This window comes from Heterodontus francisci, chromosome 5 (assembly GCF_036365525.1).
Source record: "Heterodontus francisci isolate sHetFra1 chromosome 5, sHetFra1.hap1, whole genome shotgun sequence".
Lineage (NCBI taxonomy): Eukaryota > Metazoa > Chordata > Chondrichthyes > Heterodontiformes > Heterodontidae > Heterodontus > Heterodontus francisci.
In genome coordinates, this window is record NC_090375.1 from 144670687 (window position 1) to 144691076 (window position 20390).

A 20390-nucleotide genomic window follows, 5' to 3' on the forward strand; every position below is an offset into this window, starting at 1 on the left:
ACATTAAATACCTAACTCTGATAAATGGAAAATAAAGTCAATGCAAAACAAACTCTGTATTGGCAGATAACAAATTGTCTAAGCAAGTTATATAAAAAGGAAAAACTATTGTTGTCAGCAAGGTTCAAAAGACCACTGTGAGCTTGGTACCTCAAGCAGTGTCTAAATACCCTGAAAAGATGACAGTTTCTTGGCTAGACATTCAAATTTCTCTTTCTGAAAGTAACACCAACGACCCATGAAGTGTCATGAATTCATCTAAATGAGCCCCAGTAAAGTAACTGGATGGGCTTTATGTGCTTGGCAAGTTCAAAAGCAACTCTGGTGACTCTGCTCCAGACTAGTTCAACTGAAAAAAACTCAGGGCCCATCCAAGCCACAGCTTGAAAACTGCAGTGGCATTTCAACAAACTTTCTCACAGCAAAACTGCTACAAGGGAAAAACCAGACGCTGAACTGGAGGGTCAGGTTATTCAAAAGAGCTGTTGCTCTGCCTCTCAACACATACCATTTATAACTTATTTACATTCAACACAGCAGCCTGCGACAGACAAAAATAAGGGAACACCACATGAAAAATTCATAACATGAGCAGCTGCTGAAGATACAGACAGGCTAAGTTAAGGAAATCTAGTAGACTGACTGTCAGCAACGTTCCTGCAATAGAACAGCCTTTTAAAACTGAGTGGAGGGAAATACTATCAACGCATAACTGTTGTTATGCTAAACTTTGAAAAGTAATGCTTTACCTCCCCCCACCGCGCCCCCACCCCTCCGACTCTCTATAAAGTTCACCATAAAATTAAAACATGTACCTGAAAACAATGTGTCAGTATAATAAATTTCTGCACTGCAGCTGCCAGTCTTAATTATAGAACAGAACCAAACACTCATGGAACACTAGAAATTTCACTTTAAAAAAAAAACGCAACAGTATAACTGGAGTACTTTTTTTTTAAAAAGTGCTGGCTCCACCTTTCACTTGCTGTTGTGTTCTTCGCCAACTCCATTCAGGATCTGCCCAGGAACTTACAATGTTGCAGGTGGAGGCGGGATGGGTTGTGGGGGGGGTGAAGGTTGGGGAGAAAAGAGGAGCACTGCTGGAAGTGGAAAGTGGGAGTCAGCAGCAAAATGACATACTTATCATTCCCCACTGGCAGATGGTTTTTGCCATCTGCTCCTTTGGAAGGTAATGATTTTCACTGATGGCATTAATCCCAGGCTCTGCAATGGCAGGGTAAAGAAGGATACCATGAGACCTTGGCCAGCATATCAATTCAGAGGCTTGCTGAGATGAGAGAAGGAAAGTAAAATAAAGACAACTTGGCGACAAAACAAGTCTGAGAGTTATTACCAATATGAGTTTGGTTAATAGTTGTTTGAAAATATATCATGTGGGAAGCAATCAGGTGAGAGAGAGACGGAGTGGAGAATAGTTTTTTTTATCCGTTCATAGGATACGGGCGTCAGGACTAGGCCAGCATTTATTGCCCATCCCGAATTGCCTTTGAGAAGGTTGTGATGAGTTTGAACCGCTGCAATCCTTGGGGTGCAGGTATATCCACAGTGCTGTTAGGAAGGGAGTTCCAGAATTTTGACCCAGCAACAGTGAACGAACAGCAATATAGTTCTAAGTCAAGATGGTGTGGGGCTTGGAGGGGAACTTGCAGGTGATGGTTTTCCCATGCATCTGCTGCCCTTGTCCTTCTAGGTGGTAGAGGTCGCAGGTTTGGGAGGTGCTGTCTAAGGAGACGGTGCGTTGCTGCAGTGCATCTTGTTTGATATTTCAGTATTCCAAACTAACTTACTGTTGTCAACTGAATTAATTTTGACCCTCCTTCATCCAAGAGGGAATTAGCTTGTTACCTTAAAGGGGAGAATGTGCAGGGCTCAGGCACAAGGTAAATTGCTCCTTCAGCGAGCCAGCACAGACACAACGGGCTAAATGGCCTACTCCTGTGCTGTAATAATTCTGTTATTCCTGTCGACTGCAAAGAGGCTTTCCAGTACTCTGGAAAAACTAGAAGTTAAGCGTATGGCACTCAACTTTTGGGTAGCCAGGTTACTAGAAAATCACTAAGAATGAAAATGCATTACAGCATTATTAGCATCTCAGAATGTCCTCCTATTACTCTTTTTCTCATGCAATCTTTTTTGATTAAAGAACTCAGCAATACAAAAAAACAGGCCAGAAGCGGAGTATGACATTTAATAAGGATTTTGCTCGTTTTAAATATATGCAGGCCACTCACCAATCAGGATGCAAAGATCCAGCACATCGTTCCAAAATGCAAGATGTTACAGCTTACAGGATCTCTCTCCGGGTGCCGAGATCACAGTTTAGCGCCTGCAATTCCCCACAATAAACAGCAAATTCCTGTTCTCAGATGTACTTCTGTTTGATGGTGTCAAATAGTGCAAGGGGAAGGTGGTGAGGTAAACTGCATCTTGTGGTTCACTACTCAACTAACAAGGCTTCAACAGGCATAGGTTCCCCCTTCACCCAACAAAAAATGCATTAAATACTAGGAAGATTCAGTTAATTCTCATATTTCAAGTTAGTTTGCAAGAACAGAAGATTCTTCAAGCACCAAGGACTACACATTTATAAAGCTGGTTGTTCTATGCAATCAATCATTTTGTTAATGTCAGCAGATTGTTGACTGGTGGCCCTAAATTGGCTAGGCCATAACCATAACATCTATGCAGTGCTATTTTTATGACCAGCTGTTCAGGTCAAGAGTGACAGCTGCACTGGAAAGAAAAAGGAAATGATTTCTTTTTTGGTTGCTGCTGAACTGCCTGTAAGTCAAGCAAGTTTTCCTTTCTTTGTTAATCCACTACCTACCAGAACTGAGAGGAAATTACTACCAGGAAAGACTGAACAAGCAGAGATTCTTTTTTCTGGAAAAGAGAAGGCTGATGGCGACCTGAGAGGTCTTTAAAATTATGAAAGGGTTTGATAGGGTAAAAGTAAAGATGTTTCCACTTGTGGGGGGAGACAAAAGCTAGAGGTCATAAATATAAGACAGTTACAAATAAATTCAATAGGGAATTCAGGAAAAACTTCTTTACCCAGAGAGTGGTGAGAACGTGGGGCTTGATATCATATGGCGTATTAGAGGCGAATATATAAGGGGTAGCTAGATAAACATATGAGCAAGAAAAGGAACATAAAATTATGCTGATACAGTTAGAAGAGGAGGGGTGGAAGGAGGCTCGTGTAGTGGATTGCACCAGTTAGGCCGAATGGCCCATTTCTGTGCTACATATTCTATATAATTATATAGAAAGCAACCAAGCTTTCTCATCAGCTTTGGACCATAATTTTCTCAATATGACAATGCACTTTTATGGAGTAATAAAAGATAGAGAGGTCACCTTCTGCACTGTTAAAATTGAAAGTACACTGATCTGAAAAATATCATACAAACATGTTATGTATTTGAAGGAATTTTACAAACACTTGAGGCTAACAATTAAACACACATTAAATCCTTCACCAGTTCCCTATACCATACACCAAAGATTGACAGCAGTTGACCTCCTCCCAGCCAGCTGCCAATTTCAACTAGGTTAGTACATTAAATCTATACTGTACACTTAACACATCTCTGTACATTTTCCTACTTTTGGAACTAGGTCACAAAGCATCTTAAATAGTGCAGCACAGTTTTTGGCACTGTTAACTGAACTAATGGGATTTATTTTAAACTACATCTGGGCAATCCTCCAACCATGCATCACCACCTCCCAACTAAGGAGGGTGGGCAACATGCTCCCACATCTCTGCCAATTTCACTACAAAGCTACTATTTTGGACGAAAAAATATATATCTCCACATACATTTGCCCTCTTGTGGATAGGAGTGGGTCACAGAGCATTCAGAATTGTCAAGTACAGCAGTTGGCTTGACTATCCTGATTGCATAATCTTCAGTCAAACTACTGCAGCATAGGTTTCTCAACACTGGAGTTTGTCCAGCTGGCTTTAGCTGGACAGTTGAACCTCACTCAGCTTAGGAAAGGAACATAGACACTTAAAACAGTATACAAAATCTTTTAACAAATGCAATCCTTAGTTCTGACAAATGATGAGAACAGTAGTAATTATCAAATACAGGTGCATCCATATGCTCCAAAATATTGCTTTACTCTTGCTTATAGTGAGTTTCTAACCTCAATCTGACTAATGTTGCCAAGTGAAGTTAAAATATGCTCCTATTTGTTCTTTTTAAAATTTAGACACCTCTTGCCTTTCCACAGTGAGGTTATATAATAAAACTGGCAAGTTTTTCACCTATCGAGTCATTCAAATAACAGGTAGTGGCCAACAGCCTGTTTTTACTGCATGGCTGCTTCTGACAGCAAGACAAACAGAGGCAACCCTGTATATAAGTGACCCAAACCCTAACATCAGAAGCAATAAAATCTTCGAGCAGTGGTGATATTAAAAGTATTTCCACTGCCAGCATTTGCTGTTTGATTGCCATTTTGAGTTTGGTGTGGGTGGTCATTTCATCCAACCAACAGAAGCCAAAAGATATGATTCTGGGGACCTTCCCTCGAGGGAGCGATGGCTCACAGGTCACAAATGCGACTCTGAACTGCGTAGACGTAGTACCATTAAAGCAATGGTCAATACTTCAGAGCAACTACGCATGCATGAATACACGTCTGAGTAGTTCCCTGCTGCCAAATTCACCACACAGCATAAACCGGGCAGATTTGGCACATGAAAAACCTTAATGATCCATTTTATTCAAAAATACAAAAAGGGGTACAACAGAATTAAGTCAAGTTTAGAAGATTCCCTGTTTAGATAACTTTCATGGGAAAGCTGACCAGCTGCTGAGTAGGAAAGAATTTCATTTTGATGTGATGTGAACATACAAAACGTATGGTTGCAGACAACAGTCTGTGGAAGGTAGAACGGCTGTTGGTGAAAGTGCAAGTAACTTACAGTCTGTTAACATTTACATTATTCTACTAAAGTCCAACTCCTTGACGTAGCAATTTAATTGAGATTTTTTTTTAAACTGAATGGTGCATGTGAATAATAATTAGCCAGATATGCTCAACACTGACCTTGATTTTGAGAACGAGAGAGAGAGAGAGAGAGAGAGAAGTGGGGAATGTCAGTGTTTTTAATCAATCAAAACAGAATAGTCTAAACGTGATCAGGAATTATTAAGACAGCAGAATATGTGAATTACTTGAACTTTACCCAGTGGAACTGATTCATGTTTCATTATAATCCATCAAAGACCTATAAATGTCAAATTTACATGAAGTGGATTTAATTATATTCAACCAGTACTTTTAATTAAATTTGTCAAGTTGTTAACATTCAATCTGTCAAACAAAAGATGATTAAAAGTAAATTATTTGACAAAAATATTGCAAAAGTAGCCTGTGGAGTTACCCCTTTTCTGACAGACAGGCTTAATTTTTCAAATGCTACCAACACTTTAACAAATATGTTCCTTGGTTTAATAAAGCTGAAAACAAAATCAAAGGTGAAGATAATTATTAATTTTGTTCAATCATGAAGACACAATAAAAGAGGGGAACATTTTATTGTGTAAACATCTTAGTTGCAAACATATGAACTTGCTTAAAATACTGCGCCATCTCAAAACATTCATCTATGCAGGGCCAGAAATCAAAATCTATTTCTATATGTGCTTGCTCGCAAGAGAAAACGCAACCGACAGTAACTGGAAAAATAGCAGCCAATTTGGCAAAATCTGACAGTTCAATCAATGCGTAAGTTCAAAATGTAAACACCAAAATAAGTCAGCCACAATTTATTAATGTAAACATGATGTGCAAAAACCCACCTTCTTCCTTTTAAAAAAAAAGGAATTGTTATTCCTTCAGAACAGGGAGTAGTATTTATCTTTTATTGTTTTTTTTGGGGGGGGAGGAGTGCTCTCTCCTCTCATTCATACCTAACTTAACGATTAAGTCTACGAAAATAAAACAAAGATTATTTTCCTTCAGTGCAGTTACTGCACTCAAAGGAGCAACCTTCTAGAGCATTTTATAATAGGTAAATAAAACAGAATTCATAATTTTGTCAGCATTTTTATATTGCTCTAGCCTAAGTCGCATTGTGCTGCCCAGAAGACCAAAGTGCAATCCTCTACTGAAGTCTGATTAGGGGGTGGGAGATACTTGGCCAAGTCACACAGGCATAATTCAACCACCATTTTAAAGCTGATGCTCATATTTCAGTTATAAATTTCTAAATCCACATTTATGATAGTTTTTGTGGACAGGTTCCATCACGCTGTGTTTACAACTTCCTGCCAATGGAGGCACTGCAGAAGCTAGGGATTATTACAGTGCGGCGGTTTACATAGGCAGTTTCCATTATAAATATGGATGTAGGAAGTTATAAGGTGACAGGAAATGTATGTAAATAGACGATCTTAAATAGCAGTATATATAGAGTTTCAATAAATTAAACTTCAACTTTCTAATAACTAAAGCAATCTGAAAGTTATAGTGCATTACAGTCATGGAAGTCAACTCAATTGCATGCACTAAGTGCATTTTCAGTTCATGAGTAATGGAATCCAAGAGTAGTACCAATAAAGTCAAAAATATTTCCTCAATCCATTGAGGAATGTAGACATCAGATGTTGCTAGGAATAGGAAATTTATCCAATATTAACCTCTCCTCTGCACCAAAACTACCAGATTAACTGATCAACATCACACAGGGATACCACGCATTCTGGATACTTCTGGTACAGATGCTTTCTCAAGAGTCCTCAACACATTTCAAGAGAAATTTCAGAATCACTGGTCTTAACAGAACTGTAACAAGTCAAATCAAATTAAACCTGTGCAACATCACATATACAATATTCCATTTGCTGTGTACAAACCCATGACTACGGTCAACATTTTTTGTTGGCAGAACTGCTCTAAAGAAAGGTTATTGATCTCAAACATTAACTGTTTTTCTCCCCACAGATACTGCCTGGCCTGCTGAGCATTTCCAGCATTTTCTGTTTTTATTTCAGATTTCCAGCATCTGCAGTATTTTGCCTTTGTATTAGTCGACTTCAGGCTATCCAGGCAGAGAGCTGGTGAAAACTGTCAATAGTTTCTGCAAGGAAAGAAAAGCGCACTTGTTCCTTTGTAATAAAATGTTACAAGATACATACCACACCTTTTATAAACCAATTTATGTAACAATGGGAGGCAGTGGCAGGGGGAGGGGGGGGGGGGTGGAGAGAGGAAGAAAAAGAGTGCAAGTCAAATTTATCACAAATAAAGACAATACAGTTCCAAAGTTTCCTTAGGGGGCTTTTCCATTCAAACTTTGAGGTCATTTGAATCGGTTTCCACTTTGCAGCTCTGTTAAACTTGCAGTATTTATTTTGGAGTCAGGATCCTCCAACAAGAAATGCAGGAGTGAAGCGGCATGAGCCTTATAAATGCATAGAGAATGTAGACATTACAGCCCTTGCTTTCTAAACATTTAAAACTTGACTGCTAGGAGAGAAGCATTGTGCATATGTAACCACACACGCAGAGCTCTCCCTTGGACAGTTTACGTCAGGCGGTATAAATGGGGTTACTGTCTGGCTGGAGCCAATATTCCATCTGAAGCTGCCAGCCAGAATTTTCCAACGCACCATTAGAAAAGTCCCCTCCCAGTTTGCTCCTAGAATTTGAACTGCATCCCCGTTCCCTTCCTTTAGAGGAAGCTGAATATTAGGTGTTTACCTAAAAATAAATTCAATCCATTAACAACCCAAGGCGTTATTTAATCCCTCTAATATTTATACAATTACACATACACCTCTACTCCATTTGCAATGAATGCACAGCTCCTTACTTTCCACAGCAAAGCCTTAGTTGAAATCTCTGGGCCCCCACAAAGGCATATTGTATGTAAAAACTGAAAGTTACATTACCATATGCCACAGGCTAAAAATGATTAAATTAGCTAACCTGTGCAGTTCCAAAACTTTGATCGATCTCAATTCCAGCTGCAAATTTGTATCAATTGCAGAGGTGTGTCATGATAAACGATTTCTGCAGAACATCTTATGAAATGTATGTGGACCAATTATTGAACCAGTACTGTAACTTAGATTTTACTGGCTACACAGTCCATATTATTGCACTTATATACAAGTGGGAAACAGCTGTAAATGAACCATAACAGGAAAACTGAAAGAGAATGCAATTAATGCATTACACTGTTTGCTACAAAGGAATAGAAGCATTTTGGCAAGGAAGTAATATTTACATCACATGCTGAAATGGTCTCCACAGTAATTATAAACATGCATGTATAGTTATTTAAGGTAAAATATTATGGCAGTTAATTGTGTATCAATTGTTCAATTATATGCAGGTGGAAGATGTTAACTGGGGTCTTACTTGAGCACTAATAAAAGGAGACTGTTAGAGACTGGTGGGGAGTTTGAATGAGGAGATACATGTTTGCAATCCTTTTACTCTGTACAAGGAATGTGAAACGAATAAAGATACTAGCATTATCCTTCCACAACAAGCTTTCTGGAATTTAACAGTCTCCACTGTTTTATTTCCACAAGTGCCCATCAAAATAAAAAGCCTCCTGAAAGTAAAAGGATGCACCAAAGAACGTATTTTCATTACATCAATTCAATCCCTGACAGAGCTGACAAGCAAGGAAATCCACATCTAGGTCTTTGTCAATTTCATCACTGTACCAGATTGAATCATTCCTCCATTTATCATCTTCTTCTTTGGCCTCCTTGTCTCAAGAGACAACGGCCAAGCACCTAGAGGTGGCCAGTGGTTTGTGGAGCAGCGCCTGGAGTGGCTACAAAGGCCAATTCTAGAGTGACAGACTCTTCCACAGGCGCTGCAGATAAAATTGGTTGCCAGGGCTGTTACACAGTTGGCTCTCTCCTTACACTTCTGTCTTTTTTCCTGCCAACTGCTAAGTCTCTCCGACTCGCCACTCTTTAGCCCCGCCTTTATGGCTGTACGCCAGCTCTGGCGATCGCTGGCAACTGACTCCCACAACTTGTGGTCAATGTCACAGGACTTCATGGCGTGTTTGCAGACGTCTTTAAAGCGGAAACATGGACGGCTGGTGGATCTGATACCAGTGACGAGCTCGCTGTACAATGCGTCCCTGGGGATCCTGCCATCTTCCATGCGGCTCACATGGCCAAGCCATCTCAAGCGCCTCTGGCTCAGTAGGACGTATATGCTGGGGATGTTGGCCGCCTTGAGGACTTCTGCGTTGGAGATACGGTATTGCCACCTGATGCCAAAGATGCTCCGGAGGCAGCAAAGATGGAATGAGTTGAGATGTCGCTCTTGGCTGACATACGTTGCCCAGGCCTCGCTGCCGTAGAGCAGGGTACTGAGGACACAGGCTAGAAACACTCGGACTTTTGTGTTCCGTGTCAGTGCACCATTTTCCCACACCCTCTTGGCCAGTCTGGACATAGCAGCAGATGCCTTTTCCATTTATCACACCATGTGAAAAAAATGTTTCATCTCAACTCAGCATCTGGAATGCAATGCCACATAACAAGAAACTCACCATAAAGCAGGAAATTCTGAAATTGATGGTACCTGCTGTCGAGCCCCCTCCTCACACATGAAGCAGCAATGAACGTGCATATAACATCTTTAGCAACCTCAAACTCAACATATTCTAAAGTGCATGACAGCCAATGAAGTACATTTGAAGTGTTGCCACTTTACAATGTAGGAAGCATGGCAATTAGTGCTCAGCAAGGCTCCACAAACAACAATGACACAAATGACCAGGTAATGTGTTTTCATGACAATGGAATAATTCCACTGCTTTTCTTTGATATGTGTCATGGGATCATTTACCTCCAGTTGACAGGGCAGACGAGATCTCATTCTGACGTTTTAACTGAATGATAGCACCCCTAACAGTGCAACTCTCCCCAAGTACTGCACTGAAGTGTCAGCTACATTACGTACTCAAGTCTCAGAAGTGGGGCTTGAACTCAACCTCCTGACTCGGTGCTAAAAATGCTAGTGCATCAAAGCTGACATTTATATCTCAGAGCAATCTTTTTCCCAGCTACTTTTCTCTTTGCTCCTCCCTGCTGTGGTGTGGTTCGACAGGCATCCTCCAGTATCTTGGCCACATAATCATTATGTGCGAGCTTTGACATTGAACACCAATAGGCTATTTGACCACATGGGAAAAATCCACCACCAAGTTTATCCTCATTAGATATTCACAGCTGCAATGTCTTCATCTAACAGCCACTGATGCTAACTTCCATCAGGAGTCTCCAGATAGAAATCAGAAGTAGGAACCCGGCCAACTTCCCCCGCTATCGCAGGCCATTGAAAATAATTGTCTAGCGCTTAATACTAAGATCAGATTGCTCAGCACAGACTAAGGACCAAGACCATGGATCAAACCTGGAACCTTGCTAGTTTGTATACGTCAGCTACTTACTACTGAGCAATTAGATAAACCACACAGTGCAGTTTATGCAGTTAAAAGCAAAATACTGCAGATGCTGGAAATCTGAAATAAAAACAAGAAATGCTGGAAATACTATGCAGGTCTGGAGAAGGGTCACTGACCTGAAACGTTAACTCTGCTTCTCTCTCCACAGATGCTGCCAGACCTGCTGAGTATTTCCAGCATTTCTTGTTTTTATTTCAGTTTATACAGTATTGGATCCACATGTAGACAAGTGCACAAGCATTTATGATGCTGTTAGAAGCTAAGCTGCTGTGGAAATGCAGACTAACACCACATCTTTCACTGGAGCACACAATTTCTAGTGGCATTAACTCAGCTTCATTACTAAATGAGATAAAAGGCATAAATATGGTTTTAGTTATGTTGTTCAACTCTACCCATTATGGATGATGCAAGGAAAATGTTACATTAGCTAAGTAAATTCAAGGCAATTCTTCCCCTTGAACAACCTTACATCAGCTCTCCTGCATAATGTAGTGTCAACTTGAAAGGCTTAAGTAAAATTAATAAATTCCTGATCAAGCCAAGTATCACTATATTGATTACATAATGTAACTTACTGTTTCAAAGGATTTCAAATCATCACTGACTGAATTTCTTTAGACACACAATATATTTGAATAACAAATAAATTATGAATAATTTATTCATAAACCACATTTTTCAAAGGGGCGATCTTGATATCGTGGATACGTTCTACATGCATAAAAGGATTTGTCTTTCTTAAGATTCTCTTAAGCCAATGAACTGTCGAAACACCTGGATTAGAGTGTACACTGGGATCCAGATTTGCTTATAAAACTAGTTCCCAAATTGCAAAATCACAAAAGTTCCTTTACCGCTGTCCAATGCCAGACAGAAATTAAATCAGTTTGGTTCAGAACTGCATGCCCAGAATCCACTTTAAAATAATTTAAATATATAAAGCATTCCAGGACAATGCACGCAGTTTTGTTTCTTGGGAGCAGCTGGGGGGCAGGGGGGGATATGGAGAATAGGGGTGGGGATTGTGGAGCTGATAGTAACACACGTGAATCAAGTTAAAGCACTCATATGTTAAAGCACTAAAGTTTTACCTCACTTAGGAGGTTAATTTTAAACAGTGCCATACTGAAATATTAGTAATAGAATCTAATCTGTTAATGGGCCTGAGAGACTGTAAAGGAATCATGCAAAGAAAAGACAGCATACACAGACATTCACCTCATACAGCCATTCATTCACATATTTAGCAAAAACCTTTTGCATCTTCAGCAAATTGGATATATACTGCCATATATTATGACTGCATTATAGCGGTCTATCATAAATATTACAAATATAAAATGATTAAAGCAAGGCAATAAAAGGTCAAACAGAATGCAGACCCTATTCCATTAACCACTCACTGATTGACAATGCACAAGCACAGAAATGTTTGGAAACATAGAAAATAGGAGGAGTAGGCCATTTGGCCCTTCGAGCCTGCTCCGCCATTCATTATGATCATGGCTGACCATCCAACTCAGTAGCCTGTTCTGGCTTTTGCCCCATACCCTTTGATCCCTTTAGACCCAAGAGCTAAATCTAACTCCTTTTTGAAAACATTCAATGTTTTGACCTCAACTGCTTTCTGTGGTAGCGAATTCCACAGGCTCACCACTCTCTGGGTGAAGACATTTCTCCTCATCTCAGTCCTGAAAGGTTTACCCCATATCCTCAGACTATGACCCCTGGTTCTGGACTCACCCACCAACGGGAACATCCTTCCTGCATCTACCCTGTCAAGTCCTGTTAGAATTTTATAGGATTCTAGGAGATCCCCCCTCACTCTTCTGAACTCCAGCGAATATAATCCTAACCGACTCAATCTCTCCTCATATGTCAGTCCCGCCATCCCAGGAATCAGGCTGGTAAACCTTCGCTGCACTCCCTCTATAGCAAGAGCATCCTTTCTCAGATAAGGAGACCAAAACGGCACACAATATTCCAGGTGTGGCCTCACCAAGGCCATGTATAATTGAAGCAAGACATCCCTGCTCCTGTACTCAAATCCTCTCGCTATGAAGGCCAACATACTATTTGCTTTTACTGCCTGTTGCACCTGCATGCTTACCCTCAGCGACTGGTGTACGAGAACACCCAGGTCCCGCTGCATATTCCCTTCTCTCAGTTTATAGCCAGATAATAATCTGCCTTCTTGTTTTTGATACCAAAGTGGATAATCTCACATTTATCCACATTATACTGCATCTGCCATGCATCTGCCCACTCACTCAACTTGCCCAAATCACCCTGAAGCCCCTCTGCATCCTCCTCACAACTCACCCTCCCACCCAGTTTTGTCATCTGCAAATCTGGAGATATTACATTTAGTTCCCTCATCTAAATCATTAATGTATATTGTGAATAGCTGGGGTCCGAGCACCGATCCCTACGGTAACCCACCAGTCACTGCCTGCCATTCAGAAAAAGACCCATTTATCCCTACTCTGTTTCCTGTCCGCCAACCAATTTTCTATCCATCGCAATACACTACCCCCAATCCCATGCGCTTTAATTTTACATACTAATCTCTTATGTGGGACTTTGTCAAAAGGCTTCTGAAAGTCCAAATAAACCACATCCACTGGCTCCCCCTCATCAGCTCTACTTGTTACATCCTCAAAGAATTCTAGTAGATTTGTCAAGCATGATTTCCCTTTCATGAATCCATGCTGACTGCCCGATTCTGCCACTGTTCTCCAAGTGCTATGCTATAAAATCTTTGATAATGGACTCTAGAATTTTCCTCACTACCAACGTCAGGCTAACTGGTCTATAATTTTATGCTTTCTCTCTACCTCCCTTTTTAAATAGTGGGGTTACATTAGCTACCCTCCAATCTGTCGGAACTGTTCCAGAGTCTAGAGAATCTTGGAAGATGACCACCAATGCATCCACTATTTCTAGGGCCACTTCCTTAAGTACTCTAGGATGCATACCATCAGGCCCTGGGGATTTATCGGCCTTCAATCCCATCAATTTCCCCAACACCATTTCTTTACTAATACTGATTTCTTTCAGTTCCTCTCTCTCACTAAGCCCAGTGTTCCCCCAACATTTCTGGTATGATATTTGTGTCCTCCTTTGTGAAGACAAAACCAAAGTATGCATTTAGTTGGTCAGCCATTTCTTTATTCCCCATAATAAATTCCCCCGTTTCTGACTGTAAGGGACCTACATTTGTCTTCAATCGTTTTCTCTTCGAATACCTATAGAAACTTTTACAGACAGATTTTATGTTCCCCGCAAGCTTGCTCTTGTACTCTACTTTCCCATTTTTAATTAATCCATTGGTCCCCGTTTGCTGAATTCTAAACTGCTCCCATTTTCAGGTCTGTTTATTTTCCTGGCAAATTTATATGCCTCTTCCTTGGATCTAATGCTATCTCTATTTTCCCTTGTAAGCCATGGTTTGGCTACCTTTCCCGTTTTATTTTTGCGCCAGACAGGGATAAACAATTGTTGCAGTTCATTCAGGTGCTCTTTGAATGTTTGCCATTGCCTACCACCGTCATCCCTTTAAGTAACGTTTCCCAATCTGTCATGGCCAACTCGCACCTCATACCTTCGTAGTTTCGTTTACTAAGATTCAGGACCCTTATCTCAGAATCAACTACGTCACTCTCCATCTTGATGAAGAATTCTATCATATTATGGTCGCTCGTCCCCATGGGGTCTCGCACTACTAGATCCCGTATACACTCCAAGACTTCCTCCTCTACGGTATTGTGACTAATTTGATTTGCCCAATCTACATGCAGATTAAATTCACCCATAATTACAGATGTTCCTTTATCGCATGCATCTTTTTAATGCCATTCCCAACATCATCACTACAGTTTGGGGGTCTACATATAACCCCCACTAACATTTTTTGCCCCTTGGTGTTTCTCAGCTCTACCCATACAGGTTCCACATCATCAGAGCTAATATCTTTCCTCACTATTGCGTTAATTTCCTCTTTAACCAGTAATGCAACTCCACTGCCTTTTGCTTTTTGTCTGTCCTTCCTAAATACTGAATATCCTTGGATGTTCATTTCCCATACCTGGTCACCTTGCAGCCATGTCGCCGTAATCCCGACTATATCATACCTGTTTACATCTATTTGCGCGATTAATTCATCCACTTTATTGCGAATGCTCCGCGCATTAAGGCACAAAGCCTTAAGGTTTGTCTTTTTAACATTACTTGTCCTCTTCCCAATATTTTTCAGTGGTCCTGTTTGATCCTGGCCCTTGATTTTTCTGCCTATCACTTTTCTTATTCCCCTTACTGTCTTTTGTTCTTGTCTTTGATCCCCCCTCCTCCGACTCCTTGTTCCCACCCCCCTGCCATTTTAGTTTAAACCCTCCCCAACCACTCTAGCAAATACTCCACCTAAGACATCAGTCCCGGTCCTGCCCAGGTGCATTCCGTCCAGTTTGTTATGATCCCACCTCCCCCAGAACCAGTCCCAATGCCCGCCCCAGGAATCTAAAACCCTTCCCCTCACACCATCTCTTCAGCCACGTATTCATCCGATATATCCTGCTATTTCTACTCTGACTAGCACGTGGCACTGGTAGTAATCCTGAGATCACTACCTTTGAGGTCCTACTTTTCAAACTATTTCCTAGCTCCCTATATTCTGCTTTTAGGACTGCATCCTTTTTTTTAACCTATGTCGTTTGTACCAATGTGTACCCTCTTACCTTCCGGGAGTGGAGCGGAGCGGACCTGTGGGGAGAACGCTGTGAGCGAAGCCTATAAATCGAGCCCGAGGATCGAGGCTCAGTCTCTTACCTACCGGGAGCAGAGCGGTGCGGACCTGTGGGGAGAACGCAGAGAGCGGAGCCTAAAAACGAGCCTGAGGATCAAGGCCCAGTCTCTGATCTTCCGGGAGCGGAACGGAGAGGAGTGGAGCGGACCTGTGGGGAGAACGCCGAGAGCGGAGCCTAGAAATCGAGCCAGAGGATCGAGACCCAGTCTCTTACCTTCCGGGAGCAGAGCGGTGCGGACCTGTGGGGAGAACGCAGAGAGCGGAGCCTAGAAATCGAGCCAGAGGATCGAGACCCAGTCTCTTACCTTCCGGGAGCAGAGAGCTCTTCCAGCTCGCCGGAGTTTTGAAAAAAAAGGGGAAAAAAGCCAAGTGATGTCACAGGAGAGCTGCAAGGTGATTGGTTGGTGAGTCACTGCTGTTAGGGAATAGCTCTAAATAGCTTGGTAAGTCTCTCAGGTAAGAAAAGTTTAAAGTTTATTTCAAATATAGTAAATAGAGCTTTATTGTTAAGGGAGTTCTGTAGTAACGAGGACCAGGGAAGAAGGGCCTGAGAGTAACTGATATTATTGGACGTTAAGATCTTCCACAAGGTTTACTTTAATTTCAAGCGTTAAGTCATGGCAGGAGCGCTCAAAGCTGTGGTGTGCTCCTCGTGCTCCATGTCGGAAACCGGGAACAATTCCAGTGCCCAGGACCAGCATGCGTGCAGGAAGTGTGTCCAGCTGCAGCTCCTGGAAGCCCGGGTTTCGGAGCCGGAGCGGCAGCTGGGGACACTGTGGAGCATCCACGAGGTGGACAGTATCGTGGATAGCACGTATAGAGAGGTGGTCACACTGCAGGCTCAGACCCCACAGGCAGGAGGGGAATGGGTGACCACCAGGCAGAGCAAGAGGACTAGGCAGGCAGTGCAGGAATCTCCTGTGGCTATTCCCCTGCAAAACAGATATACTGCTTTGGATACTGTTGGGGGGAATGGCCTCTCAGGGGAAAGCAGCAACAGCCCAATTTGTTGCACCACGGTTGGCTCTGCTGCACAGGGGAGGAGTAAAAACTGTGGGAATGCAATAGTTATAGGGCATTCAATTGTAAGGGGAATAGATAGGTGTTTCTGTGGCTGCAAAAGAGACTCCAGGATGGTATGTTGTCTCCCTAGTGCTAGGGTCAAGGATGTCTCAGAGCAGTTACAGGACATTCTGAAGGGGGAGGGGGAGGTTTAACCCTTCAATCCTTGACTTTTATCACTTTCTACTAATCTAAAAAAGTATTGTGAAATGTTTAGGAGCACAATGCTTCTAACTTAGACGTAGGCGGGTTTAGCATTTCCATGGTAACAAAGAAAACAAAACTATACACAAAATATAACAGTAAAACTCCAGCCACACCATATAACATCCAGCTTTATGGCATTACATTAAAGAAATTATCCAATAACGCTTTGCAACATGCACTTCTGCTATTAGGACAAAAACAATAGTCTTATAAAACTGTATGTGCCAATTAAAGGCTTTATTAATGCGTAGATAGACAAAATGAGAAACATTAAACCTTTTCAGCAATTAGTTATCAGACATGCAAGTTATTTAGAACTGCAACTTTCCAGCATTTCTTCAGGCATAAAATCACTTTGCATGCATTCAACAGTGACAGCTAGAATGCAATCCAAGGCATTCCTGACGCCCCACGGCTAAATTACAATCAATAAAAGCTCCACAACTACAGTACAGAACCAACCAAGAACCTCTAGAAACACACAATTTCACTTACAAAGATGGAACAAAATCATGCCCCAAAATACCTTGATATCTGAAGCAAAAAAACTACAAAACCCTAACACTACAAAATATTTCATTTAAAACTTATCCGATAATATTCCAACTTCCATAAAAGACAAGGCTTCTTTAGAGACTATACTAAGAAACCACAATCCAAACAGAACTAACCCAGTTAACTGCCCTCAGTGGAAGGATAAAAATCAGTTCAGAAAGCATGATAAAAAAAATTCTTGTTAGCAAAAAATGCAATCACTGCCAGGAGGGAAGAAAATACATTTCTGTATAAATGGGGGGGGGGGGGGGGGGGGGGTAGAAGAGGGTTAGATGGTTTTTAAACAAAACAATGAAAGACAGCACAAATAGGAATCCTAAAATAAAAAAGTTTAAGTACCTCATTTCTGAAATCTCAATTAGACTCAAGAATTCCAGATCACAAGATTATGCAAATAGACCAGCGTTTTTATACTTTCCCTACGCATGGTACTTTGTGCTGTGGATTGTTCACTGTCATGTAAGAAACTAATTATTTCTGCACACTTGCCCATTCCTCTGTGCAAAGACTGGACAACTGAGTCACAGCAATATTTCATGGTGCCACACACCTTTCCAAACATAGCAAGTAAAAGCTAAAATCCATTTCACGTCCACGAGATGGAAGGAAAATCTTGCTCCTTTAGGGCACACACAACACGTTTGCTTTTGTTTGGGCTTTTACCTTTTTTTTCTACTTTCAGAGAAGCAGATTTCCACACCACTCCTGCACCAGAAAGTAGAAATGTGATGTAGATCCAAAAAATGCACGTTGTTGACACATGTCTGTTACTCAGTTTCTAACCTCATACCTACCTTTCTTATAGGAGAAACAATCATTTTTCTAAAGCTAAACATTTACCTTTCATATTCGTCGTTGTCTCTGTCACAACGGGCGTCTTTATGTTTCTGCCAATCTTTTCCATGTTTACAGGTCGTTAAGAGGACAATATCCTCTGCATTGTGGACATGATATAAGGCATTCCTGGTATCAGACCCTATGCCAGTCAAATATCTTTTCCCTTTAAATACCAGTAGGTACTTTCTCAGGGGAGGGATGTTATTGAAAAGCATGTAACCCTTCTCCCCTCCGGTCCTTGGGTGCTCTTTCGAAAAGAGCGGTATGGAAACGTCAAAATTGCTCCTAAAATTTTCAGTACTGATGCTGGCTTTGGCTAACATTGCCTGGCCGATATCGAAGCCCAGGTCCTCTGTGTAATCGGGCCAGGTCCCCGAATAAAGATTAAAAATCAAATGGTTCCTGCCATTGTTCCACAAGTACAGACTCTGAACTTTACTTTTTAGGTTATGCACGTACTGAGGCGAAAGCTGATCCCGGTCTAAAGTGTCTAAACTTAGCACGAATAGGCAAGCCTGCCTCGGATCCGAGGTGTAAAACTTGGAGTTCTCGATGGCTGCCAGGATGTTTTGGTAACTTTCGGACATTTTCTCTCCTTTCTGCTGTGGGTAGACGTAGACTTTGAATCCGCTTCTGCGGCACAGAGAAAAGTCAAAGCAAGAGCCCATGCGGCATTTCTTACCCTTGTAAACGCTGGTGTTAATCTCCCTCTTCTGCCGGGGAGAGCCGCGCTGCGTGAACTCTTCATTCTCCGGCTGGTCCCCGACAGAGAAACTCTGCAATGAATTGGACCACAGGGGCCAGCGATCGGGAGCCGACGGGAAGCCATCGTCCGCAGCCCACCGCCGGCTTTGCCTCCTAGTTGAAGACAGCTGCCCGAACCGCACTCCCGCCAGGTAGACGAGCAACAGCAGACCGGCGCCGGCTGACAGCAAGAGGTAGCGCTTTTTAGCCTGCATGTGTCCGATCGCAGAAGGCTGGCCGCACGGGAGGAGTACCGGGAGAGGAGACCGAATCCGAGCCCGAGTCTCGCCGATCACCTCCAGTCCGCCATCTTCCCCCAACCACAGAGCCGCACGCTGACTGAAAAAACTTCAACACCTTTTTCTTCTTCTTTTCCCAGATCCTGCTATTCCAGCGCATGTGGGCGATTTTTATAACTAGCTCCCCCCACCACGACTGCTGTTGCTACTGTGCGGCATTTAAAGATGATGATGCTGCAGCAGCCGCCGCCGCCGCCGGTGCTCCCAGCAACATGCAGCTTTCCCTCAACGGCCGGGTCCGCGCGGCGGCCACAGAATGTGAGACCGGCGCGTTCTCGAATGCCGCCCCGTTCCACTCCCTCTGTCCGCGCGCCTCCAATCTCGCCTCGGTGTTGTAGTCACCCCCAGCTCGCGCTCGCAGCCCCTCTGCAAATCCACCAGAGAGAATGTACAGTTAAGTAAACGCACCACTTTTTCATCCGAAAGAAAAGCGACCCCCGTTGTTCGTGCCTTTGCAGGCGGGGCGGAGGGAGAAGAGTGTGCGCTACGCACCGTTATCGCGACGGTTGATTGCTTTCGAGGGCGCTGAACGTTGCATGTGAGCTGCCCCACCAGCGTTGCCTCGACCCCGTTTCCATTCTCGCTCCGGCGCGCACACACACACTCCCCCAGCTAAAGTCAACGCAATGCCATTGGGCTGCGTCACTTCCTCACCCTCCCACAGCCTCCAGGAGAGCAGGAGTGGGCGGTTCCAGGGGAAAGCCTATTCATGGGAAGTGATGGCTTGTTGCAGAATTTCGCAGATTTGACAAAGAGGAAGCGGTGATGACGGTGCTTGACTCATACAGGTTTCACCCCTGCTGCCGCAAAAGTGATTGGCCCAGCTACTTTTCATTGTTAGTTTTTTTGCGCCATTTATTGCTCAACTTATATAGGAGTAAATAATTTGTGTTTTCTCCCCCCAAAAAATAAGCTTTTTCGTTTTTTTCTGGTTTGATACTTTCCGATTAATCAGACTATCTTGCTGCTGGGGAACGCTTACTTTGGATTGTATCTTGCCCATCAGAAAGCGGAGTAGGGTTCATTTTTGCCGACCTCATGCTTCAGCAATTAGTCAATCTGAGTCCGTTACAAATCCAAATTCTTTCCCATATCTATCTTTTTTGAGGGAAAGATGTCTGCTTCCAAATCCTAATCTCTGCTCTGTGCGTGAGAGTAGACTGGTCTGACACCTCTTCACAGCTGCTCTGTATCGATCGACAGGAGGGGTGCTTTTCATCACCTCTGATGTGGCCAACCCAGAACTAGTTAAACTGTCTCACTAAGAACATAAATAAAAGTTGTGATTTCATCCCAAATTAAGGGTGTGGGACTCCAATCCTATATAATTTGAGTTGCCAGGCCAATATACATTATTTCATATCTGAAATGCGTTTGCATTTTGTGTTGAATC

General features: G+C 42.4%; 1 protein-coding gene across 2 annotated transcripts in view; it reads right to left on the reverse strand.

The window, feature by feature from the left end:
• The window catches only part of LOC137370079 (exostosin-1-like), a 230999-nt gene extending 211384 nt beyond the window's left edge, over positions 1-19615 (reverse strand). The window contains exon 1 of one of the 2 annotated variants that reach the window (XM_068032189.1): positions 17958-19615. In XM_068032189.1, the coding sequence (XP_067888290.1) occupies positions 17958-18913 (956 nt within the window). In that variant the 5' untranslated portion in view covers positions 18914-19615. The remainder of the gene's footprint in view (positions 1-17957) is intronic. The other variant, XM_068032188.1, reaches the window with a different exon arrangement.
• Between the last annotated feature and the right edge of the window lie 775 nt (positions 19616-20390).